Source organism: Callospermophilus lateralis, chromosome 2 (genome assembly GCF_048772815.1).
Source record: "Callospermophilus lateralis isolate mCalLat2 chromosome 2, mCalLat2.hap1, whole genome shotgun sequence".
Lineage (NCBI taxonomy): Eukaryota > Metazoa > Chordata > Mammalia > Rodentia > Sciuridae > Callospermophilus > Callospermophilus lateralis.
Genome location: NC_135306.1, coordinates 191,722,385 through 191,749,545, shown reverse-complemented (window position 1 = coordinate 191,749,545; position 27,161 = coordinate 191,722,385). Strand labels below are relative to the sequence as shown.

The window sequence follows — 27,161 nt, the reverse complement described above, 5'->3', positions numbered from 1 at the left end:
AGAAAAAGGAGTTTATTACAATAATAGGGAAAATACTTACCAGTTAAACAAAAACCCTATTTGCTATAATTAGAATATCAAGGAGCAGAAGCCAAGTTCCTTTAGTTACTGAATATTTGGAGACTGCCTGAAGAAGAGATAAAGGAAGAGATAAACTGAATGAAACAAGTGCTTGGTTTATATTTTTTTAGAAGATGTTTGAAAAATTCTTAAGGAGAAGAAAATTTAGATTAGCTCAGGGCCCATTTTTGTGAACCAAGAATGAAACATTGAACTCTTCTATAATGTTTATTTGTAGAGAGCAGTGCCTTGGGGTGCTCATAGCAGGATGTACTGATTCTTTTAATCATCTAAAAAGAGGTAACCTGCACATTATTGGAGCAGAGTACATTGTGAGGCTTTGCCAAAAGAAAAGCATAACTTATAATGTTTATAATGGTGGGGTTGGCACGTTAGCAATATAGGTCGAATAAAGCTAAATTAGTTTTGCTCAAAATTAAGACTTTTAAGTCCACTTGGAAGCATTGTTAGACCAAGTTGATTTCAGGGATACTAAATTATTTTGTCATTGGGGCAGTTATGTCGTGACAACTGCACATTCTTTTTGAGATATCAGTGAAAGGATTCTCTGTTATCCTCTTACTTGTGTTTCCACACCCCAGAAATGGCAAATCTTAAGAATCAGGGAACATAGGAATGGATGGCTTTTAAAACAGGTAGGCAGAGCTGGGCATGGTGGTGCACACATTTAATCCCAGTTATTTGGAAGGTTGAGGGAAGAGAGGGTCACAAGTTTAGGCCAGTCTCAGTAACTTAGCAAGAGCATATCTCAAAATTAATAAATTAAAAAAAGGATCAGGGTTGTAGCTCTGTAGTAGAGCACTTCTGGGTTCCATCCCCAGTACTGGAAAACAACAAAAAATAAATTAGACTTAGAAGATGACTGAAGCCAGGAAGTTTATGTTAGCCTCTAATTATGTTTGCAAGTTATAAGCTCTTGACAAAGGAAGGAAAAATTTTTTTTTTTTTTTTTTTTTTTTTTTTTTTTTTTTTTTTGCTGAATCAAATACTTTGAAACAGAGGTGGACACCTTCTTGCTGTACAACAGTTTCTTTGAGGACAGCAGTGGAAGTCTTATCCTCAGAAATTTTAGCCTGGCAGAATTTAACCGTGGTTCTTAAAGACTGTTATTTGTCCTCCTTTCATGTGATCTGTTATTTATTTCTACTCTGATTTCTGAATTACCAACAGTGTCATACTTTGTGGTGTTGTATTTTTACTTTTTCTTTTTGAACACAAAATAGATTTTTTTTTTTTGAAGGAAAATTGTTTTTTTCTTAGAAGAAAACTTGAGGATTTATTTAAACACTTAAAATTTCACTTGGAGCACTTTAGGGTTGTTTGATGGTTTTTCCAGCTCTTCCATAAGAGGATGCTTGTCATTACCTCATTACCTGTTGTTTAATTTCTTTTTCTTCTTAGGCTACACCCTATATTCTGTGTATAGGTCAAAGCCTTTGTGAGACATCTCCTTAGCATGAAACTCAACTTCCCTTTGTATAATAAAAGAGCAAAGGTCAGGATGTCAGGAATCAGTTTTCCTTCCTTTCCTTTCTTACCATTGATATATAACATCATAGTTTTAGGGAACTTCTGTCCTAGAGTGGAATTAAACAACTAGGGTTACCTAGTGCTGAATGATTGTGTCTCCACATAATAGAGCAGTCCTTATTTATTATTATCACTATCAGTATTCTTTTTATCATCATCACCAATTATTTGGTAAATATAAGAACAACTCAAGAGAATTGACTTCTGTCTGTTGAAATTTTTATGTTCCGTGATTTATCCTTGTGAAATGGATGGGATGAGGGACCCAAATGAATGATAAATTCCATCAATTGAGACTTTTAGGGAATAATTCTTGTGCTCTGGTTATCTTGGCCAAAGCATTTGTGCATCTCATGCCTACTTATTATTCAAACATAAATTGTATTCAGTGTTGCTCAGTGTAGCCTGTTATTCTGTATCACACATTTTTCAGTTCCAGAAATTGTGAGCCACCTCCTTGGGAAATCCATTTGATGGTTGGCCTGAAGGACACTACCTCTGATGACAGGCATTTCAGAGACAGCTTCAGTTCCTATAGCAGCTGACTGCAGGATCTCCTTTGGCCTGGGCTGGTAGACTTATTGAGGACAAAGTCTCAAGAGTACTAAAAAGTCAGGCTGTAGGATGTTTGCATTTTTTTTTTTTTTTTTTTTGTACCTGGGATTGAACCCAGGGGCGCTTAACCACTGAGTCACATCCCCAGTCCCCTTTTTTGTATTTTATTTAGAGACAGGATCTCACTAAATTGTTGAGGCTGGCTTTGAACTTGGAATTCTCTTATCTCAGCCTCCTGAGCTGCTGGGATTACAGGGGTGTAGCACTGCACCCAGCCTGTTTTGTTTTGTTTTTGAGATGGGGGAATCTCACTCTAAATTGCCTAGACTGGCCTCTAATTTACAATGTTCCTGCCTCAGCGTCCGGAGTAGCTGGGATTATAGGTACAAACTACTGTATGTGGTAACAAAGTTTTTTTGTATCATTTGGAAACAACTTTTTATTTCCTATCAAATTCTCATTTAAAGAAACAAAAAATGGAAAAACAGACACTTTGTTTTCCTTTTTATATTGAAACATTATATAAGTATATGAAATGTAAAAGTCCCCAAGAATCCTCATGAGGATCGCTGTTTCTTTTTAGTTTTTTTTCCTAATTGGAAAAATATATATTTTTGTATACATATTAGTAAATACATATCATTCTTCAGACTTTTTCCCTACTTAAAATTTTATTTTAGATATCTTTCCTTGTGAGCATATAACATGCTTATTTATAGCTCCATAGTATTTCTTTTTGTGGATATAATTTATTTATTTTGTTGTTGGGCATTTGGATTATTTCCTGGTTTTTTTTTTTTTTTTTTCTTTTTACTAAGGATGACAATGTTTCAAATGAATTTCCTGGTGTGTATCTTATGTTTTTCTGTAGGATATTGAGTCATAGTGTGTGCCTCAGGTTTTAAGTCTTGAAATTGCTTAGCAGTCCACTTAATAATATCATATAAAACATTTTAGTTATTCTTCCTCATATTCTTAGTTCATAGCCTCAAATTATATAACAGTGATGTAAAAGATGTAGGAAAGGAGGGAATGCAATGTGGGGAATTGTATGGTACACTAGAAATTGTCAGGGAGTATCAAGATATTATTTAAGCCTTGGTTTGAAGAATGTAAGTCTGATTATTTATTGGAATAGCCCTAGTGTGGGAGATGCTGCAGTAGCCTCTAATGTGCTGATTTGTAAGAACAGAAAAATTTCTATTAGATCTTTTGTTCTCCCAAGTGTATATTACTCCCAGCCCCTGTCTTGAATATTTTCTCCAGGTTACAAATATCTATGATTAATGTGTAAGGAAATCATAAGAGGTGCAGAGAGATCATTTTAAGGAGCTAGGTCAAATCTGGCGCTCTGTGTGTTTGTTGGAGAAGAATGAAGTCCTAGTGAAATGATGCCCATGAATGCCTTTTTTAAGCATCTAAAGGTTACCATCTCCTGACCTATTTTCTCATCTGTTAAATGAAAGAGAAGATGATTGCTAAGGTATCTTTCATTTCTTACATTTTGCAAATGGTAGTGATCAAGGAAAAGCTGTGAATCTATTTAAGGGCACTCTGAGAAGCTAAGACAGGTCCCTTGAGAAGTTTAAAAGAAAGGCCCATTATTAATCCTCTTGGGAATGGGCAGCTTTGATTAGAATATGACTGATTAAACTGCCTATTGGCCTTATCTCTGAACAGAAATATTTTGATAGTCTGATAAACATTGTACAGAACAAACCTCCTAGTGAGTTAAATGCCCTTTATTTTTCATGTATCTGGAGTTTGCCTCAGCAGGGAGATACCATGGGAGAGCTGAATTTACGGGTCTCTCACAATATTCCCCACATTAGTGCTAGTTTGTGTTTGTCCATCTCTGTCTCTCTCAGATTATCTCCTGCTGCATACTACGCCCAGAGGATGATCCAGTATCTCTCACGGAGAGACAGTATTCGCCAGCGCTCTATGCGCTACCAACAGAACCGTCTCCGTTCTTCCACCTCCTCTTCCTCAGACAACCAGGGTCCATCAGTAGAGGGAACCGACTTGGAATTTGAGGATTTTGAGTAAGTACATACTCAGCTTGATTTCTTCTCCTCCTCCCAAGCTGTGAGTGCTTCCAAGTTGGCCACTGCCTGACCAACAATGGTGAACATTTTGCTTCCAACCCTTAAGTTATTATTTATGAGTAATAGGTTTGGGTAAAGGGCAGAGGGCTCAGATGCCCCAAAGCACTCCCACCTCTGACAGTTTGCTGATTCACTGGAGCCTGTGGGAAGAGATGGCCCATTGGGCCTCAGACCAGACTGGGAAAGGATGGCTGGGGCTTGCCAGGCAACTTGTGTATTTCCCGTTTGCAGGAACAATGGAAATGCTTCTCCCTCTGTCCACTTAGGGGCAAGTTTGGATGCATATGCCGGCAGTGAAGTGAACAGAACTCCATTCCCTTAGCCAGGCAGACACCTGTAGTGACATATATTCTCCATAGATTTTTTTCAGCACCAGGGTCCATTCAGAAAAGCTGTTTAAACATACATGCCAAGGGGGTGGGGTATAATGCCTGCTTAGCACATATGAGGCCCTGGCGATCCTCAACACAGCAAACAACAATGGAAACTACACCAAATCAAAACAAACAAACAAATCCCCCAAAACCATTTATGCTAGGCTACTGGCACTTAGTGCTGCTGAAAATGTCTTTCTGCTGATAATCCTGTGGTGTCCTGGGAGTCAGTGCTGCGGATCGTCTAGCCCCCTTTCCGTGCATGCTTGGAAAGCTGTGTTATCTCTTAGCAGTGTTGAAATGTGGGGCTCATACCTTTGAGCTGTATCCTGCCTCGTGACTTGTCCTTCACAATGGAGTTCTGGGTTAGTTTAAAATGTTCTGTTCTCATCTTACCTTCCCTTTCTTCTGCTACCACCTCCTCCCTCTCCCTTTCCTTCCCCCTCGATTTTACTGTGTCAGACTGCCTCCTTCCTGAGCTCCCCCAGCCCACCTGTGCTCTCACCTCCCCCCTGGCTTCAGCACGACCTGATTTCACATTCTCTTCACCTTTCATGCACTGGCTCACCATTGTTTTTTCCCTGGAGATCTTGTATCATTCTCTGGTTAATAACAATGAGCTAATTTCTCTGATGCCCCTCTGAAAGTCCCTCCCCTGTCTGTTTGCCTTTTCTTCTGGGGGCTGATGCACACTTTAATCTTGTTTTTAATAGCAGCTGTGGATTAGTCACCTCAACATTAGTAGTCCAGGTCTTCTAGTGAAGGGTGTTGCTGGCTGGTTGATACTGTTGTACTATCTGACCATTCTTTTTCTATCTCCTTCCCTATTGTAAACTTGCTTCTCTTCTCTTAATTTCTAGTGCTGAGGAGGGAGAGAGTGAGAAATTAAGGAATGTACTAGCCTATTTTAATTTTTATACCCTAATTATCTTCCTTAGCTTTGGTAACTGGTTTAGAGGATTATACAGTCACAATTCACAATTCTTTCAGGTACAGAGAAGCAGGTAAGATACATGTAGTTTCGAATCCTCCTAACACATGGGACACCAATAAGAGTCACTATTCTTTTGTTGGGTTCCTCACCTGCATGTCATATTATGTCCCTGATTGACTCCTCTATTCTTCTTTCATTTGCTAAGTCATAGATTGTTTTGGCATTGTTGAGCTCTTCCCATCAAAGTGCAGTGAGTTCTCAGAAAACCAAGGGAGCCATTACTCAGATCCTATCTTTGGTTCCCTTCCATCATCTACTGAATGAAAAGTGTCAGCTATAATATTGTTTTATATGTATACTAATTGATAACTTATAAAATAGTTGTATCATATATACTAATGTATCCATTTAATATAATTATATATCTATATCTAGATAAAGATACAGAGTTGAAAACCTTGTTTAGCTGGGCAAGGTAGCGTGTGCCTATAATCTCAACTACTTAGGAGGCAGAGGCAGAAGGATCACAAATTCAAGGCAAATATTTGGCAACTTATTAAGAACCTGTTTCAGATTAAAAATAAAACAGGGTGGGTATGTATCCCTGGGTTAAATCGCCCACAACCACCAAATCAAAAAACAAACAAAACATCACACACATACACACCTTGTTCAATCCTTACAGTAACCAAATGAGCTAGTTATTTACTCTATTGTACTTTTCTAAATGAGGATACTGAGACTTGACCAAATCAGATGTTTCAGATGATAAAGAACAGAAACAAGCATATTTAATATCCTATACTTTGATTGTCCTGCAGATCTAAAATCTTTTAAAAATTATATACTATCATATTTGAGCTTATTCATAAGCTTGCTGTGGAATAAGACCATTAAGATTTATCTGTAGGGAAAACAGCCTTGGAGATTGGTCAGCATTAGGTTAAAATTTCTATTCTCTTATGGTTTGGGTTAATGACCATCTTCCCAGGCAGGTGTCTTCTGCCATTCATCTCTGTCTGTGGTGAAGATTGAGATGGCAGGATCCTGTGTTTATCAGAGTGCACAAACAGCATTCAGAAACCTGCTGTCAGCAAGTCTCTCCTGAAGCCCTCAGCAGTTGTCTTTACATAAAGATATTCATAAGAGACGAAAGGTGTGGCTGCCTGTGATATTGTTGTTTGCCTGTTTGTGATGTTGTCTGCCTAGACCTAGACCACAAACCCAGACCACTACTAAAATGTCAATGGCACATAAACATAAGGAAAACTTCTGTTTTAATTTTCATTATCCTTTGGAAAGAGAATAGGGTAGATAGCTCTTATAAATCCCAGGTTAAGTGCTGTGTTCCTAGTAGTTGGTAAGCCTGCAAAAGAGGTGGTATGTGTGCCTTTATGACTATTGTTCCAGTTAGCATTGTACCTTTCTTTTTTATCTGTAATTCTGAATCTAATTATAGTCCCAGAATCATCCCAGCTCATATCCTTGCCCTTCCTACCTCTTTCTAGAGCTATCTTACCTTCTAAGGCAAAGGGTACCCTAAGCAAAGTCCTTGCTAATGATAGCCAGTACTAGAGATGCTTCAGATAAGATCAACCACAGTTATTTTCACCATATATACCAGGCACTGGGTAATTATATCCAGCTTCTTTAAAATTGTGGCTAGCACATAAGAGAACAAACCCTTCATTCCCAGTTGTGACACTGGAATATACTTTGGACTTTGGCCTAGGAAAAACATCTCATGAGAATCCTAGTCTTTTGGCTCTAAGATGAAGTCTCTTTAGGTTAATTTAATTTATTTTCTTCACTTTATAAATTTATCTCCTTTCATGTGGGTCTGCTTTACCTAGAAATCCATATATTCATCAAATACACAATGATGTATAGTGTTGAGTATGCAGTTTCTCTGGGTGCCAGAGATGAATTCTGGTCTCTTCATTTGGCATAGTATGTTCTAGCAGTAATACGAATGTACAGAGAACCTCCTATATTGGGAGCTTCTTTCTCGTTTTTTTTTTGTTTTTGAGGTGGGGTCTTGCACTGTTGCTAAGGCTGTTCTGAAATTTACTGGCTTGTCAACAGTCACACCAACCTGAATGTGCCTGATCTTGTCTGGAACTCATGGCTCAAGTGATCCACCCATCTCAGCCTCCTGATAGCTTGCACTACAGGTTTGTGCCACATTGCCTAGCTGACCCTCGCTAGACATGTTCTTGCAAGGAAGTCCTTAACAGGTCTGCTTGGCACATGATGTCACTGAGGGGAGCTCTGAAGACTGTCAGCTTTGATATCTGATTGTATGTGGCATAGGGGAAGTTGCTTCTTTTAATTTATTAATACTTTTCATCTTCCTTTAGGTATAACTGAAATTTAGTTCAGCCATGGCAAAGAAAATACGTTAGAAACCAGATAACACTCCTTTTATAATCAGGTGATGATCCTGATGGCTTTGTGAGATTCATATATTTACTTCATGTTCTCCTGGCTAGAAATTCAGCAGAGCGAACCCACATGTCCTTCTTAGTACTTGCTCATATCCTCTGTTCTGAGCCTGGGATTTCCAGGACTTCTGTAGGAGTCAGTGACTAGTCTTTAATAAATACATAACTTATAGCCATGAAATGGAAGGGTAACTTTTGGCATTTGATCTTCAGAGGGATGTCATTTATTTCATTTTGAAATAGTGTTGTTTTTGTCTCTTCCTTTGACCTGTAAACTATAGTCTCTGAAATTAGAAGTTTAAGAGAAACTCAACACTGTAAAATTATTATTCTCTTTGTAGATTTGAACTACTTGCTCTTTGTAGACTGGAACTACAATCAGCCAGAGATCTACCAATTATCTACATTTGTTGAGTGGTGGTTTTAATACTTTGTTTTTGTTGTTGTTGTAACTGTGTTGAGATGCAACCCAGGGTTTCTCAACATGCTCCACCACTGAGCTTCAACCCCAGTTCTTTTCAGTTTTTATTTTGAGACAGGGTCTTGCTGAGTTGCCTAGGCTGGCCTGTGATCCTCCAGTCTCAACCTCCCGAGTAGCTGGGATTATAGATGTGTGCCACCACACCCAGCTTCAGAATACTTCATAAAAAATTATTTTTAGTTATACATAACAGTAGAGTATATTTTTACATATTTATTCAAACATGGAGTACATTTTATCTAATTAGGAATCCAGTCTTGTGGTTGTACACAAATTTATTCTTATTTTTTTAAAAAATATTTTTAGTTATAGATGGATACAATACCTTTATTTTATTTATTTATTTTTAATGTGGTGCTGAGGATCAAACCCAGTGCCTCACACATGCTAGTCAAGCTGTCTACCATTGAGCCACAACTCCTGCCCAGAATTAATTTTTGTTTGTGTGTGTGTGGTGCTGGGGATTGAACCCAGGGCCTTGTGCATATGAGGCAAGCACTCTACCAGCTGAAATGTATCCTCAGCCCCAGAATTATTTTTTTAAAAAATATTTATGTAATATATTTATTTTTATGTGGTTCTGAGGATCTAACCCAGGGCTAGCACGTGCAAGGCAAGCACTCTACCACTGAGCTACAACCCCAGCGAATTAATTCTTAATGTGAGATGAGATTAAAAGAAAAATCTTTTCCTATTTACTAGAGATTTTAAATAATTTCACTTACTTAAGTTTTACAGTGGTTGATTAATTTTTGTAAAGAGGCTTATTAAATAGAAAGGTGTAAGTCTTAAAATAGACCCTTTCTGTACCTGTACTTAGGAGAAGGGCAACTAGATGTATAGTGTAACAGAATGGAGTGTTTTGGAAATCTTATTGATGGTATGGCTAGAGGAAAGGCTAAGATCTTCACAGGAGGCGAGCCCTGAGAGTTGACATGGTAAAGATCTTAACAAGTCTGATGTAATTTGCAAAGAAGGTGAACTTTATCCTGTAGGATACAGGGAGTTATTGAAGTATTTAAGCTGTGAAATAATATGGTCATAAATATCTGAAAAGATAGACTGTAATAAATTATCACTGAAACACTGGATATCTTCGTATGAGGAGGAGAGAATTTGGAGAAATGTGAGAAGGCTTCATGGATTTGAACTGGACATTGAAGACTATAGGACTTTGGAAGATGGAGGCATGAGGAGAATAGTTGTAAGCAAAGAGTTTCTAGATAAAGGGAGCAACTCAAGAAAAAGCCTAGAGACTGGAGATTTATAGGATTTATTCAGGGACCCTAAATAAATCTGTGACTAGAACTGGGAATATTGGTGGCAGGAGAGAGATCAGAGGGCACGAAATGCCTGGGTGGGAGGTTTGGTCTTTCTGTTTACTGCATGGAGTAGGGTAGGGGAGGCCATTGTACTTTAGGCACTGACTCTGATAGCGCTGGTTTAGATGGCCTATTGAGGCAAGTGTAGTGATGCAGGAGAGCCAGAAAGAGAGCAAGTGCCATAGGACATTTGAGGGTTGAATTTTAAGTATTGGGTCCAAGAGTCCTTCTGTTTTCTCTGAGTGGAGCCTGTTTGTGGATGTTCTGAGAGCTCAGCCATCTCACTTCCTACTTCTCCAAATGAAATTCTACCCAAATCCTTTTTTACTCTTACTGGAGCCAGTTTTGAACTAAGTTTGTAAATTCACTGACTCCCAGAGCAGCAGATTGGATGTAAGATCTGCTGGCCTTATTGTCTGGGGTCTAGTCTTGGCTGAGCTTGTATCTTCTCACTGGATTTTAAGCAAGTCTCTTTCCCACACAGGCCTCATTGTCTGATCTGTTAAATCAGTTAAATGGGATGAAATATTGTCTAGGTTTCTGTCGGTCCAAAGATTCTTGGATCTTTGTTGGTGTTAACTACTATTTTCCCTTATACTCAGAAAGTTGGATAAAAATGAAAAGACTCAGGAAAGTGAGATATTCTAAGGATTAGGAAATAGGCTATTAATCCTTTTCATGCCTCAGTGTCTATAAAATATGTACCCAGGCCAGTGCAGTGGTGCACTCCTATCAATCCTGGCAACGTTTGGAAGGCTTAGGCAGGAGGATCACAAATTGAAGCTATCCTCAAAATAAAAAATAAAAAGGACTAAGGATAGCTCAATGACAAAGAGCCCCTGGGTTCAATCTCTAGTACCCCCCCCCCAAAAAAAGTACCTAATTGAATGTTATTATAGGATTTTGACCTATTGATTAGAAATGTATAATATTACTTAACAGCTTTAAATTAGTACTCTTTCTGGACAAATAAATTATATATAAATATTTGTTTGTGGGAAACAAATAGAAAAAGAGAAACAAATAGAAAAAGAGAAGCAGAGAAAGTGGAATACATCTGGGTTGTTCCCAGGCTTAAAATGGGAAAATACAGAAAGAAAGAATTATACAGCCAGGAGGTGTGGGAAAGAATACATAACCACTTAGATTTATATGTTTTTTATCATAAAATGCATAATATGAATATGAATTAGCATAACGTAGGCGATGAAATTAAAAGGTAGAAAGAATAAGGGAGGAGAGGAATTTGTAAGTGATAATTATCTCATATTACTATTCCTTGGAGGAAAATGAAGACTCCACAGTTCCAGGTCTGTTGTTAAGTATCCTCTGTGAATAATTTCCACTGAGAATCTGCCTTTCTCCCAGAAATCAAAGCTCTTGCTTAAGTGTACAGTCCTTGAACAGACTTGGGCTGGGGCCTCACTTTCTTACAGCACCAAATAAGGAAGGGACTTGACCGAGATCACTGAGATCATTGTGTGCCCTCTAGGTGCAGGAATACTGCCTAGAGATTGAGTAGAAACAGAGAAGCAGAGGGAAAACAAATGCTCTTAAAATGCTCTACTTTTCAGCAACATCAACTGTGTGCTGTCAAGAAGAGAATGGCCTTTTGAGCTTCTTGGCGGAAGAGATTCATTTATAAAAGCTCAAGTCAGAGCTATTTGTCACCGAGGAGCAATGACAACTTGACTGTCTGGTCAGGACTCAGACAGTAGTCTGTAGGTGTATTTTTCATTCCTTTAAATTAACAGCCTCTCTCTGAGGCAATTAATCCTGGTCATTTAGCAAAGAGGTGCTGTTGTGTTTCTCCCTTGTTCTGAAGATGCTTCTTCTTTTATTCATCACTTGTCTTGGAAACTTGATTGTTTGAAGGGTGTTTTTTCCTTGTAAAATCATTTACAAAAAGATTTTAGTTTTTTTCTCCTCTCTTTCCCAAATACCCCTCTGAGATTAATCAGAGATGTACAGAGTTCAACAACTGGGAAAGCCATTAATAACCCAGCCAGCTTCTATCCTGCTGACTTTAAGGCAGTTTCTGGCTGTTAAAATTGATGCGGATTTCTCTGGTGTTTCCCTGAAAGTATTCCTCTTGTGTTGGACGAGCTTTGCACAATCTGTTCTTCACTTTTTAAAGCCCCCCACTTTCCCACATAAAAAGGGGTATTGGCTATATTGTTGGAGCCCAATATTTGGCACTTCCACTATTTCTAAGATAAACTCTCTCTCAGGGTCTACCTTTCCCTCATTCCTCATCTGGCAAACACCTTCCCGTCTATTCACATTCAGTCTCTACCTGATTTATTTTGTGTCATTCTGCCTGTGGAGCCTTGCTTTATGTTGACCTTGTATCAGCACTGAAGTGCGTGGCAGACTCTTAGTTTTCTGACTATATCATTATTTTAAGAAATTTTAATTCATTTGGTCTTTTCTTGAGACTCTTAAACATTATCCTTCTCCTCTCTCTTTAGCTCTCTTCCCAAATCTCCTGTTTGTTGAAATTTATTTCCCAGTCTTCTTATCTTTGATTCTTCTTTTTCTTGTAGACAGTTAGAATCTGAAGAGTCTTTAGTTATCTTTTCACTTCTAGGTTATTGGGAGCCATACCTTTAGCCGGGGATTTTCAAGCCCTACTTTTTTATTTCTTGTTTTCTGCCTTGTCCTTTGGTTGAGCATTCTGACCTTTGCCACCTTACCCCATTGTTTATAAGGTTTTCCCAGGCAGGGAGTGAGGTATTGTTTGATGGGCTGTATTCTCCAGAAGCTGTTTCCTTCTGCCCCAGGCAACATCTCATTTGTGTGTTTGCAGCATTTCCTATCTTCCTAATAAGTCTGGTTCCTGTAATGTCATTTCTCCTTCTTTGCTAGAGTCTTAACACTTTAATTTCAAGACTTCTCTGTATTACTTCGATGCCACTTAACCCTTACTTTCCTATCCTTAGCCAAGATGTTAAGCTGTGTACCAGGAAAGGCACTGCCACTCAGTGTTTTGTACTTTCTAAAAAAATTATTTTTAAAGATTTCTCGCAGTGCTGAGGATGAAACCCAGGGCCTCACATATGCTGAGCAAGTGCTCCAGCACTGAGCTACACCTTTAGCCTCTACTATGTTATATTGTTCTTTTGTCTGAGAATTTGGTTGCATTGGAGCCAGAGCCAGCTGATCTTTCTTTCTTTTGTTTTCTATCCTCTGGTAATTATGAACACTTTAAAGTCATTACCTCTAGACAGGTTTCGGTCTCCTTTCTCTCTCTCTCTCTCTCTCTCTCTCTTTTTTTAGAGAGAGAGAGAGAGAACTTTTTTAATATTTATATTTTAGTTCTCGGCGAACACAACATCTTTGTTTGTATGTGGTGCTGAGGATCGAACCCGGGCCGCATGCATGCCAGGCGAGCGCGCTATCACTTGAGCCACATCCCCAGCCCAGTCTCCTTTCTCTTTTGTCCAATTTAAATTTTTTATTGTGGTAAAATAAATATAATACAAATATTATTTTAATCCTCTCTGCTTTTTTTAAAAAAATGGACTAAGAAGTCAGCACCCTGGAGTACCTCAGTAAGCCCAGTGACTTGGGAGACTGAGGCAGGAGGAATACAAGTTTCAGGCCAGCCTGGGCAACTTAGAACTTGTCTCAAAATAAAAAAAATAATAATAAAATTAAGAAAAAAAAGGGGGGAGCTGGGGATGTAGTTCAGTGGAAGAGTTCACCTGGTTCAATCTAGTATTGCATCTCCCCTGCTACCTCCCCACCGCCAATAAATGGAGGAAGAAAATGAATCAGAAAGAAGTTGACTATTTTTAGGTTTTAATAACAACAAAAAGAGATTTGTGATGCATGTTACAGGTGTTTACATTTTCTCCTAGTCCTGGTGTTTGTACATTGTTTTAAGTTGTCTTCCTGAGTCCTCTCATCAGGCTCTTTGGATGCAGGCAACTCATCAGCCCTGTCCTACACACTGCATCTCCTTCCTTGTTTGCCTTTCATGTCTACTAATACCAGATAGAGTGTTCTTTCCTGCCCAGAAGGAGTTAGAACTTGGACTTGCAGGAGCAAATTGTCAGCTCCTTAATGTGATTCTGGAGGCCAGCTCTCTCCCAGGGCCATAGAGTAATTGGATTTGCCCCTTGGTGCTTCTTTCTAGTTTAGTTTTTTATCTTCTTGGAGCTTAGGGGTCTCTGCCTTTTTTCCTTCTTAGGAACCCCCCCCCCACACACATTTTTTTTTTAATTGATGCTTTATAGCTGTACATAATGATGGGATTTGTTGTTACATATTCATACATGCACACAATATAACAATATAATTTGGTCAATATCAAAAACCTATACTTCTTCCCTCCCTCCCCTGGTCCCTTTCTCTATAAATCTCCCTTTGATTTTCATGAGATTCTATCCCCTGCAGCGTTTCTTTTTCATCTCTGGCTTCCACATATGAGACAAAACATTAATGATCTTTGACCCGAATTTGACTTATTTTGCTTAATGTAATGGTCTCTAGTGCCATCCATTTTCCTACAAATGACATAATTCCATTCCATTTTTCTTTAGACTGAATAAAACTCCATTGTTGTGTAAATATATAGCATAGCTTCTTTATTTATTCATGGATACCTAGGCTGGTTTCATAGTTTGCTGTTGTGAATTATGTGGCTATAAGCACGGGTGTGCATGTATCACTATAGCATGATGACTTCAGTTCTTTCGAATAAATTCAAGGAGTGGTATAGCTAGATCATATGGTGGTTCCATGCCTAGTTTTTTGAGGAACCTCCATACTGATTTCCGTAGTGATTGTACTAATCTACAATCCTGCCAACAGTGTAAAAGTGGTTCTTTTTCTCCACATCATTTACAGCATTTATTATTATTTGTACTCTTTTTGCAGGGGCACAGCAGGGATTGAACTCAGGGACACTTGACCACTGAGCCACATCCCCAGCCCTGTTTCCTATTTTATTTAGAGACAGGGTCTCACTGAGTTGCTTAGGGCTTCACTTTTGCTGAGCCTCCGGAGCCTCTGGGATTACAGGCATGTACCTGGCTGTTGTTTATATTCTTGATGGCTGTGTATGAGATAAAAATCTCAGTGTAGTTTTTCTTTTTTCTTTTTGTACTGGGGAGTGAAACCAGGGGCGCTTAACCACTGAGCCACATCCCCAGCCCTTTTATTATTATTATTATTTTATTTAGAGACAAGGTCTTGTAAAATACTTAGGGCCTCAGTTTCCTGAGCAGGTGGGATTATAGGCATGTGCTGCTACACCTGCCTTCAGTGTAGTTGTGATTTGCATTTCTTAGGACACTTTTTAACTTCAAAATATTTCCTAATTCCTGTCATGATAATTGGTTGTGCCCATTGTTAAGTTAAATATACAATAATAAAAAGTCATCATGAATTCAGTTGCACTTTTAAATGAATTGGTGTTTTAACTCATCATAACTGGATTCTGCATATCTTTGAAAAATAATAGTATGTTTAATTTGGGAGCTATCTTTTTTTGATATTCGGGTACTTCATTGTGTACATGTGTAATACTTTGGGGGCTATAGAATAATTGCATTCTGTTGGTCATAGACTTCTGATCTCATTATTTTTATATGTCCTTTTTACTTTCTATGTAGTCTTATCTCCTTTTCTTTATAGACTTTCAAGTCAAAGGAATATGACAAAAAAGAAAAGAAAAATAATAGTGTGCTTTCTCTTTGGGGAAAATAAAAACCAAATCCTTTTAATGGTTCAGATTCCAATATCCTTGGTATTGATTCCTCTTAATGCTCAGCAGCCAATTCTATCAAGATGTAAAAACCTTTCTAGGCGTTTGTTTCTGGCTTGTATATCTCCCAGTGGTCCACTTAAAAGTCAAAGTATTGCCTTCACTTTGGTTCCAGCGCCAATTTGAAGATTATCTCATTGATTTGAAGATAATCCAAAGGGAGAATTAAAGAAAGAGTTCCAGATCAAGCTGTCAAGAGGGTCAGTTATTTTGTAGAGTTGTTTAAGCAGCTAATTAACTACTCTGTCCAGCCAGTGCCCTTTGGCTTATTGTTCCTTTGATGCATTGGAAACTAAACCATGTGAAGTTCCTTTCCTCTCTTTTCTTGTAAGAAGCAGTGAAAAGTAGCAGAAAGATTCAGATCTTCCTTGAATCTTGCCTTACCCTCTTAGTATCTGTGTGTACTTGGGTATTTGTCTGGTTCTTAGTTTTCTTATCTGTAAAACAAAACTAATGATGATACCTCATGGGATAGCTAGAAAGATTAAGTGGAATAACATGTTAATGACGTAGTGTAGGAATTTAGTAGATAGTAAATGGTGGTTATTATTATTATTTTAATAGTCCATAAAGAAAACAGATTGTAGTTACTCAAAGAACTTAGCTTGGCATTTTTTTTTCTTCTTTTTCTTTTTGTAGTTGTAGATGGACAGAATGCCTTTAGTTTTTTATTTGTTTATTTTTATGTGGTGCTGAGGGTTGAACAGAGTGCCTCATGCGTGCTAGGTAAGTGTTCTGCTGATGAGCTACAGCCTGGGCCCTAGGATTATATTTTCTGATAGTCTCCATTATTATCATATTTTTCAGTCTTTCCAAGAAGTAACTAACTAGTTTTGTTATTGTGCTCTTGTTTTCCTTTCACTTGTCATTGATTTTTCTACATAGGGATCTGAACAGATTTATTTGAAGATGACCATTTGCCAAGTGATATTGGTAGGAGGAACTTTTTCTTCCTTCAGGATCCTCAAAAACCAGTTTTTCAATTCAGAAAAACAAGTTTACACACAGACACACACTGTGTGTGTGTGTGAGAGAGTGTGTGTGTGTATGTGTGTGTATGTATGTGTGTGTATATATATTTCAGTTCCCAAAACCTAAACTTGACTTTAATTTCAAATGCTGCCGTGTTCAGGGATCACATTAACTCATGAAAAATTCTCTTCTTCCTGAACTGTTGGTAAATTCCTATAGAGCCTTTATTGAGGTAGTCCAGAAATGCAGTATAGTAATGTGCCATCCAAATCAATGAGCCACCAGATCACTGATTTCTGTGGGCTCATCTCCTCTAAGAATAGGAATTTAATTTGGGGGATTCTTGTCTTTTAGGCTGGTGGATAATTCTGCCTTAGTGACTCTCTTATGTGTAGTCTTTTTGTTTTCTCCAGGGATAATGGTGACAGATCCAGGCACCGAGCGCCCAGAAATGCCCGGATGTCTGCACCTTCACTTGGACGCTTTGTCCCAAGGTAAGAACTAGGTTGTCGGGAATAGAGGGAGCCTTTATGAGAGCCTAGGATTTAGTTTTTTTTCGTTTTTTTTTTTTTTTAGAGAGAGAGAGAGAGAGAGAGAACTTTTTAATATTTATTTTTTTTTTAGTTTTCGGCGGATGCAGCATCTTTGTTTGTATGTGGTGCTGAGGATGGAACCTGGGCCGCACGCATGCCAGGCGAGCGCGCTACCACTTGAGCCACATCCCCAGCCCAAGGATTTAGTTTTAAACCTACTTTGGGGTCTTTGGATTATCTCTAATTTTAATTATTTCCTAGTGAGCCTATACTCTAGCCCTGTCTCCTGATACATTATTAGCTGCAATGAAAATAGATAGAAAAATAGCATTGAAGTTGGGCACAGTGGTGCACACCTTGTAATCTCAACTACTAAGCAGGCTAAGGCAAGAAGACCCCATTCAAGGCCAGTCAGTGAAACTTAGTGAGACCCTGTCGCAAAATAAAAAGTAAAAGAGACTGTTGATGTAATAGAAAGTCCCTGGGTTCATTCTCCAGTACCACAAAAGAAGAAGAAGAAAAAAGGCACTGGGAGTGTTCTCTTCAAAGATAGAAGCCTGGCTGGTGGCTTTACTTTAGAGGAGCAGGAAGGAAATGCAATTTGTCCAAGGACAGATCCTGGGACTTTTGTCTTATTTTTTTGTAGTACTGTGGATTGAGCTCAGGGTTTTACTCCTGCTAGGCAAGCACTCTACCACTGAGCAACATCCCCATTCCATTTTGAAAAAAATTTTTTTTTTTTTTAAAGAGAGAGTGAGAGAGAGAGAGAGAGAGAGAGAGAGAGAGAATTTTAATATTTATTTTTTAGTTATCAGTGGACACAACATCTTTGTTTGTACGTGGTGCTGAGAATCGAACCTGGGCTGCACGCATGCCAGGCGAGCGCGCCACCACTTGAGCCACATCCCCAGCCCCCATTTTGAAAAATTTTTGAGACAGTATCTCACTAAGTTGCCCAGGCTGACCTTGAATGTGTGATCCTCCAGCTTAAGCCTTTTAAGTCTCTAGGATTATAAGCATGCACCACCACACCTAATGATTCTTGGAATTCTTGTATGTTTCTGGACTTCTGTGGAATCCTTAGCATCAGTATATCCCTTAGCCTAGATTTTTTTCAAATTATTTATTTATTTATTTTTATGTGGTGCTGAGAGTCCAACCCAGTGCCTCTCACATGCAGGGCAAGTCCCCTACCACTGAGCCACAACCCCAGCCCTTAGCCTAGATTTTTGAGGGTAGATAGTATTGCCTTTGTTTTATTCTAGTCTTTAATTGGCTTTTCACACATGATTTCTTCTTATAGGCGTTTTTTGTTGCCTGAGTACCTGCCTTATGCTGGGATTTTTCATGAACGTGGACAGCCTGGTTTGGCTACTCACTCTTCTGTTAACAGGGTCCTGGCAGGTAAGGAAATGGGTCTTTGGATTTTATAAAATTGTGAAGAGGCGGAAGCCAGATGAAACTTCTCTTTCTTTTTTTTTTTTTTTTTTTTTTTAATTGGGCTCCCTCAAGCCCTTTTATTTATTTATTTATTTATTTTTTTAATATTTATTTTTTAGTTTTCGGCGGACACAACATCTTTGTTTGTATGTGGTGCTGAGGATCGAACCTGGTCCGCACGCATGCCAGGCGAGCGCGCTACCGCTTGAGCCACATTCCCAGCCCCAAACTTCTCTTTCTTTTACCTGTGTTGGTATGATAGTATCTTGGCATCTGGCTAAAAACTCTGTTTTTGGGTCCTAGACTCAGTTCTTCACTTTCAGGCAGGAAACAGTGTTGAGGAAAACCATTTCTCTGGTCTATCCTACCTCCTTCAGACCTTTTTGTTATGAAAAGAAGAAAATAAAGAAAGAAAGAAATTGTTGAAACCACTTGGTTTTTAATCTAGCAATTAAATCCTGGCTCTGCTTTTAATTGAATCATGAAGATATCTTGTTCATGTTTTGGTTTTGTGAGATCCTCATGATCCAGACCCGTGATTTAATTAGGAGCTTAATGTACACCTCTCCAACCCTTTGTTATTGCCAGCACATGGAGTTTCCAGGCACTGTGGAATCTTCTGAGGAAGGAGGAGGGAACAGATTCATGAAGCTGACTCAGAACTCTTCACAGAATAAAAAATGGGCTGGGTAAACCCCAAAGAGGCAGTTTTATGATGACTGAATTGCTTAGGGACCTCTGTTTTTAGCTCTGAGATATTATGTGACCAGGCTCTGAGATACGGTGAGAGCATCAGCTTTTGAGAGTCTCCAGAGAAGGAAACAAAGCAGAATTCTAATTTTTGTGTGTGACAAAGGTTGTTTCCCCATCACATTCTTTACCCCCACTCCCATCTTCACTACCAGCTTATACGTTTATGTATGCAAAACCAAAAAGGAATAAAACTCAAGCCCCATTTAGGAATATCTTTAATAAGCATCTTTATTAGAAGTTTTGAAATGCGATTCTGGTGTGGAAACGTAGGCCATGTGGTGGTTTAAAAGCAAAGAAAGACAGTGGTACTGTCAGGCTGGGAAAATGTTTCAGACTTTTTTTTTTTTTTTTGTAAAATAGGGATTTCTACCAAGCTGCTGTGATAGCAGGCAGGCAGCCATGGGATCTGGACTCCCCAAAGTAGTATCCGTGACCCAACATCAAGGCCAAGAAATCCCAGAAACCTTAGGGGCTTCTCAGCTGAACATCAGTACTCCATAGGCCCTCGCCCAGCAGGGGAACAGATTATGCTGCAATCTCCTGACAGCCTTGTCTGAGGACGGCTCTTGCCCTAGTTGTTAAATAGACCCTGTGACCTTGTGCCTCTCTTTGCCTGGCAATGCTTTGTGGCTTGGCTAAAGGCATGTGGAAGCTCCTCACTGGCAGATAATCACTTGCTGCCAGACAGTAATACTACAGAGATCTTCTCCACCCTTCTTTGTTTCAGACATCTGCCTCCACCACCCCCTGCAGCACCTCCTGCTCCTCTACTGCCGGCAAATCTCTGTTTTCTTGGCATTTAGCTTTTTTGGAACAGCTGTATGTTGTTTTTTCCTCCTCGCCTCCAGTAACTCTCACCTCCATTTCCTATTCCTTGCTTTATGACCAGTGGTCTGACCCCAAGTGGCCTAATTGCACTTATGGATTTCTTTCAAACTATGGGCTGTGTTCTAGCAGCAATTGTTTATAGATGTGGAGTTTACTAAGAACAATTCTCTATTAAATGATGCTAAATGCCACAGCAAAAGGAACTCATTCTTGAGTTAAATTACAAATGATTTTTCTTTACAATTAGATGGGTTTCTCTTATTTTCTTAAGGTATATGTTAGAGTATTGGTCTTCCTTTAAAGCTACCATCATTTGTAAATATTTGGACCTAATATTTTTTGAGTACTTGGCTTTGTACTTAGTAGTATTTTAAGTACATTACACATATTTCTTCTTTTCAGTTTATCTTAAAAATTATTTTTTTATGTTGGGGGGATGTCTCACCACATTGCCCCAGCTTGTCTAGAACTTGCTATTCTCCTGCCTTAACCTCCAGAATAGATTATAGGAATATGCTACCACACCCAGCACCCATTTCTATGAAAGGAGTGCTGTTTCCTGATTAACTTGCCCACAGTGATGCTGCTAGGAAGTAGAGGAGTCAGAAATGGGCCCTGCAGTAGACTTCAGGGCTTGGCAGTCTACCCACTTTCTTGGTCTGCCTGACCACTGTTATTTTAAAGAAGAAAGCATCAAAGTAGAATTCCTTTTCCAGGACCTTTATTAAAACAAAGAAAGAGGGCCTGGGGTTGTGGCTCAGCGGTAGAGTGCTCACCTAGCATTTGCGGGGCTCTGGGTTCGATCCTCAGCACCACATAAAAATAAAATAAAGGTATTAAGGAAGGAAGGGAGGGAGGGAGGGAGAAAGGGAGGGAGGAAGGAACGAAGGAAGGAAGGGTGGGTGGGTTAGTTTCAGGGAACTTATCTGATCTTTAGAGTTTTTGTTATTCCTTCATTTTATGTGGTTCCTAGACATGACTTTTTACAACCCAATGGTGCACTATAACAGCCCTTTCCTCAAGCCTTCTTATCCTCCTGAATATAGAAGTTTTGCTTTTTAGTAAACTTACTTGTGATCATGTATTTGAGCTGTTGTAATAATGGCTTTCAGAGTGATAGAGAAATTGGCCTTTTAGCAGTAAGCACTCCCAATTTTCCTGGAAAGGCACTTTCTCTTGTATGATTGAAATGAGATTGTGATGGTCCCAGAATAATTACATTCAGCAGGTATTTATTCTGCAGCTGTTATGTGCTAGACTCTGTTCTGGGCTAGTAGGGTAAATAAGATGGACGTGATCCCTGCCCTCTGTAGCTCCAAGTCTCTTTGGCAGGCCATCCCTTAATTTTGCTGTTTAGTTCTTGGCTCCAGATGTTAGTAGAACCTTTGTATGGTGAGAGGCTTTTTGCAGGGGTGAAGCATGGAAATTTGGCCTGTCTGGAGGGACAAAGCAGACATTCGCCTGCAGTTTTAGGAGGTTTGACCATTACTTTGGTAGCTAATGAGTTTCCTGTGGACCCTAACCAAAGCTATTCAGAAACATCAACAAAAATGGATGTGCAGAAAATTAAGATCCTTTCAGTCTACTTTCTCCCTCAAGAGCCTTGGAATGATAACAGAGAACAGAAGCTACTGCACAGGAATTCTGATAGTGTGTTAATCTCCATCCCTTCTGCCTTATTGTGGTGCCTTCCCCACAGTTGTGTGGATTTCTGGTGGCCTCCAGCCGCCTATGAACCCAGGTTCAGGCTGAATCCATACTTAAAGAGGTGTAAATACATCTAATGCTACTGCCACTCTGCCAGGTAGATTTTGGGGAAACAGGCAGAAGTCTAGGGAGCTCCCCCTGCTGACTTTTTAGCAGATAAGTCTAGTTCTGTGTAGTGATGCCAAGGACTTCTAACAGTGGACCAGGTACTGTCCTAAGTGCTCTCCTTTAATCATTGTATCAACCTTATGAGGCAGGTGGTGGTGTTTCCATTTTACAGGGAAGAAAACAGGTTCACAGAAGTTATGTCACTTGCCGATTGTATTACTGTGAGAGGCTGTCTTACATTCCTTCATTCCTTCCTTTTTCTCTCCAGTCTTAGGGATTGAACAGAGAACCTTGTGCCAGGCAAGTGTCTACCACTGTGCTACATGTCTGTCTCAGACTTGGAACTTAAACCATGTCTGCCTGACTCATAAAACCTCTTATTCTATCTTCTGTGCTGTTTCACTTATTCAAGTAGGGAGTAACTGCCAAAAGGTTCTTAATCTTATAATATTTTTCTGCATGTTTAAGGCTTCATAAAAGTGAAATGAGAAATCCTGACATTTGACAGCCTCCTTATAATTACTGAAAGAACAAAAATCTTCTGAGGGATAGTGACCTGGGTAATTTAGGATATTAGTTATCTGTCCTGCATAATTTTTTTGACTTTCATCCTAATGAGCATCTGTTCCTGGCAGATGTGGTCCTGATGTACTTAATTTACTATTTTGATTAAAATCAATGGGAAGTGTCAGGATTTTCCTGCTTTTTCCCACAGGTCATTGGAACCTGGTCAAATATCTTAGGCTAGAGATGGCTTTCTCCCCAGTCATCCTGATATCTGTTATAATTTCTTCTTTGACCCATTAACTGTTTAGGAATGTGTTTTTCAGTATTTCAATATTTGTGAATTTCAGCAGTTTTCTTCTGTTGTTATTTCTTATTTAATTTCACTGTGTTCTCTACCACTGAGCTATATCCCCAGTCCTCTGTATTTTTTTTTTTTTAAAGAGAGAGTGGGGGGGGGAGAGAGAGAATTTTTTAATATTTATTTATTAGTTATCAGCGGACACAACATCTTTGTCTGTATGTGGTGCTGAGGATCGAACCCGGGCCGCACGCACACCAGGCGAGCGCGCTACCGCTTGAGCCACATCCCCAGCCCTGTATTTTTTATTTTGACACAGAGTCTTGCTAAGTTGCTAAGGCTGGCCTGGAAGTTGCAGTCCTCCTGTCTCAGCCTCTTTAGTCGCTGAGATTATAGGCGTGCATCACCATGCTCATCTCTTGTTTTTTTATTCTGCCAGATAGTCTCAACCTTTGGATTACTTAGTCCTCTCACTTTTAATGATGTTATTAACGCTGTTGTGGATTTTTGTCTACCATTTTGTTTTCCATATTTTTAATGTCTTCTTTATTCCTCAGTTTTTCCTATACTGACTCTGTATTAAATGAATATCCTCTAATATACCATTTTAATTCATTTATTGATTTTTATTTTTAGTTGTAGTTGGACACAGTACCTTTATTTAATTTATTTATTTTATTTTTATGTAGTGCTGAGGATCAAATCCAGTGCCTCACACAAGCTAGGCAAGCACTCTACCACAGAGCCACAACTCCAGTCCTGATTTTTTTAGTGGGAGATACTGGGAATTGAAACCAGTCCTTATTGCTGAGCTATGTCCCCAGACATTAAAAAAAAAGAAAAGAAAAAAAATTTTTTCCCCTAGTACTAGGGATTGAACCCAAGGGCATTTTATAACTTTGCTACATCTCCCCTTGCCCTTTTAAAATTTTAGTTTTGTGACAGGATCTTGCTTAGTTGCCAAGGACTGGCCTCAAACTTATGATCCTCCTGGCTCAGTCTCCCAAGACACTGGGATTATAGGCTAAAATTGTTTTTACTTTTGAGACAGAGCCTTATTACATTCCCTAAGCTGGCCTTGAATTTGCAATCCTCCTTCCTTAGCCTCCTGAAAAGCTGGGATTATAGGCACGTGCCACTGTGCCTAGCATTTTATTGAATTTTGACGTATATTTTATTAGGCTGTACTTCAGATTTATAAGGCTTGGTTCTGGTAAGAAACAAATATTCTCCATTATGGCTCCATTCCCTTTCCCCTCCTTTGGGCTACTGTTGTCATGTATATTACAAACATATATTACATACCCAATAATTATATTGCTTTATGTAACCTTATGCCCAGGCTTCCTTCAGTTTGGTGACTGGTATTGACAATAATTTACTTATCTTTCCCTTGTTAACTTTATTTTTGATTGTCATTTCCCCTCCTATTGCTCTCTCTTAGATGGTCCCCACTTGCTTGGTTCCTTAGGGAAGCTTTCAGGAGGGCTTCTAGTTTAATTTGGCTACTTAGTGGGCATCTGGAGCCTAGGGCTTATTGACTTTTAGGAATTAGCCTGATTTCACAACCTGATAGCACAGTTGTCCAGTACAACAAATTGCTTGATATCCTTCACTATCAAATCTTCACTAGAAGTCACAAAACTGGAAAAGATGGGTTATAGTTAATGCAGCCAAGTGCCTTCATGTTATTATTGAAGTGAGTATGAGTAGAAATGAGTAATAATCCTGGTGTTGGACCCTTTATCTCCTCGGCTGAACTCTTTCTCTCTCTGCTCTATACCCCTCTGGTGCCCAGTAGCCAGGCAAATAAAGTGAGTGGCACATTCCAACTCAACATCAATTAGGATGGCTGTTTATAAACCCTAGATAAATGGACAATTAGTGGTGGTGGTACTAACTAGTGCTGCTTTAATAATTAACCCAATTACCTTTCCTTCTGCTCCAGTGATGGAAGTGAAGCGATAAGGGGTTGGCTTGGTTGCCTGGGAAACAGAAGTAAATGTAGCACTCCTCCCAGAGAACACAGCCTTCCCAGCTGCCTGATAGCACCCAGGGCCTTTTACTTATTTGGTGTGCACTGATCCTGGAACATTCACGTGCTTTCTATCCAGCCCTTTACCACATCTTATACCACTAGTGAGGGGCGTGCCTATTGGGAACCTGGCTTCCAGTTTCTATGTTGAATTGCTTGTATTTCTTTATGCTTTTCTAGGGAAAATATTGGGCCTTGTCAGTGAGTTTTTCTCCTCCAATGTCTGACTCGGTTTTCCTGTGCTTTTGTCTCTCCCCAGGAAATTTCTTCTTGATCTTTTCCCACTGCTGCTTTCTGTGCTGCTTTCCCCACTTACTTCTTTTTGTGCCCTTTCTGTATTGTCACTTTGGAATGTACACAGCACTTTCTAAGTGCTTAACCTTTTCCAGGGCACTTTGGGTATTACAAGAGAATTAAATGCCCTTATGGAGTTTATAATCAAGCCAGGAAATAGTATGAATTTGTGTTTTTGTTTTGGGGTGTATGTATATGTGTGTTACAGGGGTATCTCTCCTATTCCATTCTGAAAGAAGGTCTTATTAAAGTTGTTACTTATTAAAGTTGCCAGTTACTCTGCCTCAGCCTCCCCAGTCAGTCAAATTTCAAGCATATGCCACAGAGCCCAACTTGGTTTTTTGTTTGTTTTGTTTTTGACCTTGCCACTAAAAATTTAATACTTTCACCTATGATTTTAACTACCAATCCTGAGAGTTTTGTTAAGGGATCTGTAGCTCAAACGTAGGCTTGATCAATACTATCTGTATTCGAATATGGTTCATAAAATTCTTTGTGTCCCCATTCATCTTTTGAGTGAGGCACAGGAAAGATAGCTACCATTTACCTGTGAGGCAACATAGCAAAATGTTTAAGAGAGAGTTTGGGCTTTGGAGCTAAACTGTTTAAGTTCAAATATTCATTCTGGTACTTCCTAGCAGAGAGAGAGTGAGAGAGAGTGAGAGAGAGAGAGAGAGAGAGAGAGAGTGTGTGTGTGTGTGTGTGTGTGTGTGTGTGTATGTGTATGTGTTACTGGGGATTGAACCAGGGGTACTCTTCCAGTAAGCTACATCACCAGTCTTTGTTCTTTTTTATTTTGATTTGGGATCTTGTTAAGTTGCTAAGGCTGGCCTTCAACTTGCATCCCTCCTGCTTTAGCCTCTAAATTAGCTGGAATTAAGGTGAATGCTACGTTGCCCAACCTCTAGCATTCTAATGTTTAGTGATTTATTTTACCTTTTGGGACTGCGTTTCATCATCTGTATAATGGTCCTAAGAATAATACTTAGCACACAGAATTGTTGAAAGGATAAAATAAAATGAGTTTAGTATAGGTTGAACATTCCTAATTCCAAAATCTGAAATGCTTAAAGATCCAAAACTGTTTGAGCAAAAACATGACACCACAAGTGGAAAATTCCATACCATGGAGCTTTGTTTCATGTACAAGATTATTTAAAATTACCTTCAGGTTATATGTATGTGAAACATAAATGAATTCTGTGTTGTGTGATTAGCAGAAAATTAATTCCATCCCTCAAAAAGTTCCTTATTTATATGCAAATGTTCCAAAATGGGTGGGTCTGAAATACTATTACTTCTAGACCCAAGCATTTTGAATATGGGATACTCAACTCCTCAACTCGTATATTTGAAATACTTAAGAGTAATATTGTATAGCATGCAATGAGTGTTTAATAGATGTTAGCTATTATCATTATATGGTTTTTATTATAAGTTTTGGAGCCAATATGAATTAGAATTATGGCAGTTCCCTCACTGATTGAACTATACTAATCTGTCATAGCTTTAGCTTTTTCTCCAGAAGTGCATTTCCTGGGTCCCGAGCAGGGCTTTGTCCCCTTTGCTATAATGAGTTGAAAAGACTGGGAGCTTGGGCTCCAGGGTACTGACATACGGTAACTGAAGGTCTGTGTTTTGACAGTTTGACAATCTATGTATCCACTGTTGCCTACAGCAGTGTTACCGAAAGAGTAAATAGTAATCACAAAGTTTGCATTTGGAAAACCCTTTTCTTTTTTTTATACTTTTATTTAATTATTTATTATGTGGTGCGAGGATCGAACCCAGAGCCTTGCACATGCCAGACAAGCACTCTACTGTTGAGCTACAACCCCAGCCCCTAAAAAACTCTTTTCTTTGCTGATGAAATAAACATCTACTCTGTAGATCAAGTACTTGCTGTTATGTAGTCATGGCAACATGGGATTCCGGAAAATGTAGTTCCTGGATAGTTAGCATCAGAATCACAGGGGAACTTGTTGCAAATGCAAATTTTTGTTCTGTACCCCAAACCTCTGAGTCAGAAACTCTGGTTTTAGGGCTCAGGAATTTGTGTTTTAAAATGTCTTCTCAGTGATTCT

The 27,161-nt window shown here is 39.0% G+C and overlaps 1 protein-coding gene across 11 annotated transcripts in view; it reads left to right on the top strand.

The window, feature by feature from the left end:
• Nucleotides 1–27,161, top strand: part of Ambra1 (autophagy and beclin 1 regulator 1) — a 189,844-nt gene that overhangs the window by 72,254 nt on the left and 90,429 nt on the right. For 9 of the 11 annotated variants that reach the window (XM_076847114.2, XM_076847119.2, XM_076847118.2 and 6 more), the window contains 3 exons: nucleotides 4,035–4,211; nucleotides 16,988–17,068; nucleotides 18,411–18,511. In XM_076847114.2, the coding sequence (XP_076703229.1) occupies nucleotides 4,035–4,211; nucleotides 16,988–17,068; nucleotides 18,411–18,511 (359 nt within the window). The remainder of the gene's footprint in view (nucleotides 1–4,034; nucleotides 4,212–16,987; nucleotides 17,069–18,410; nucleotides 18,512–27,161) is intronic. The other 2 variants (XM_076847120.2, XM_076847117.2) reach the window with 1 other exon arrangement.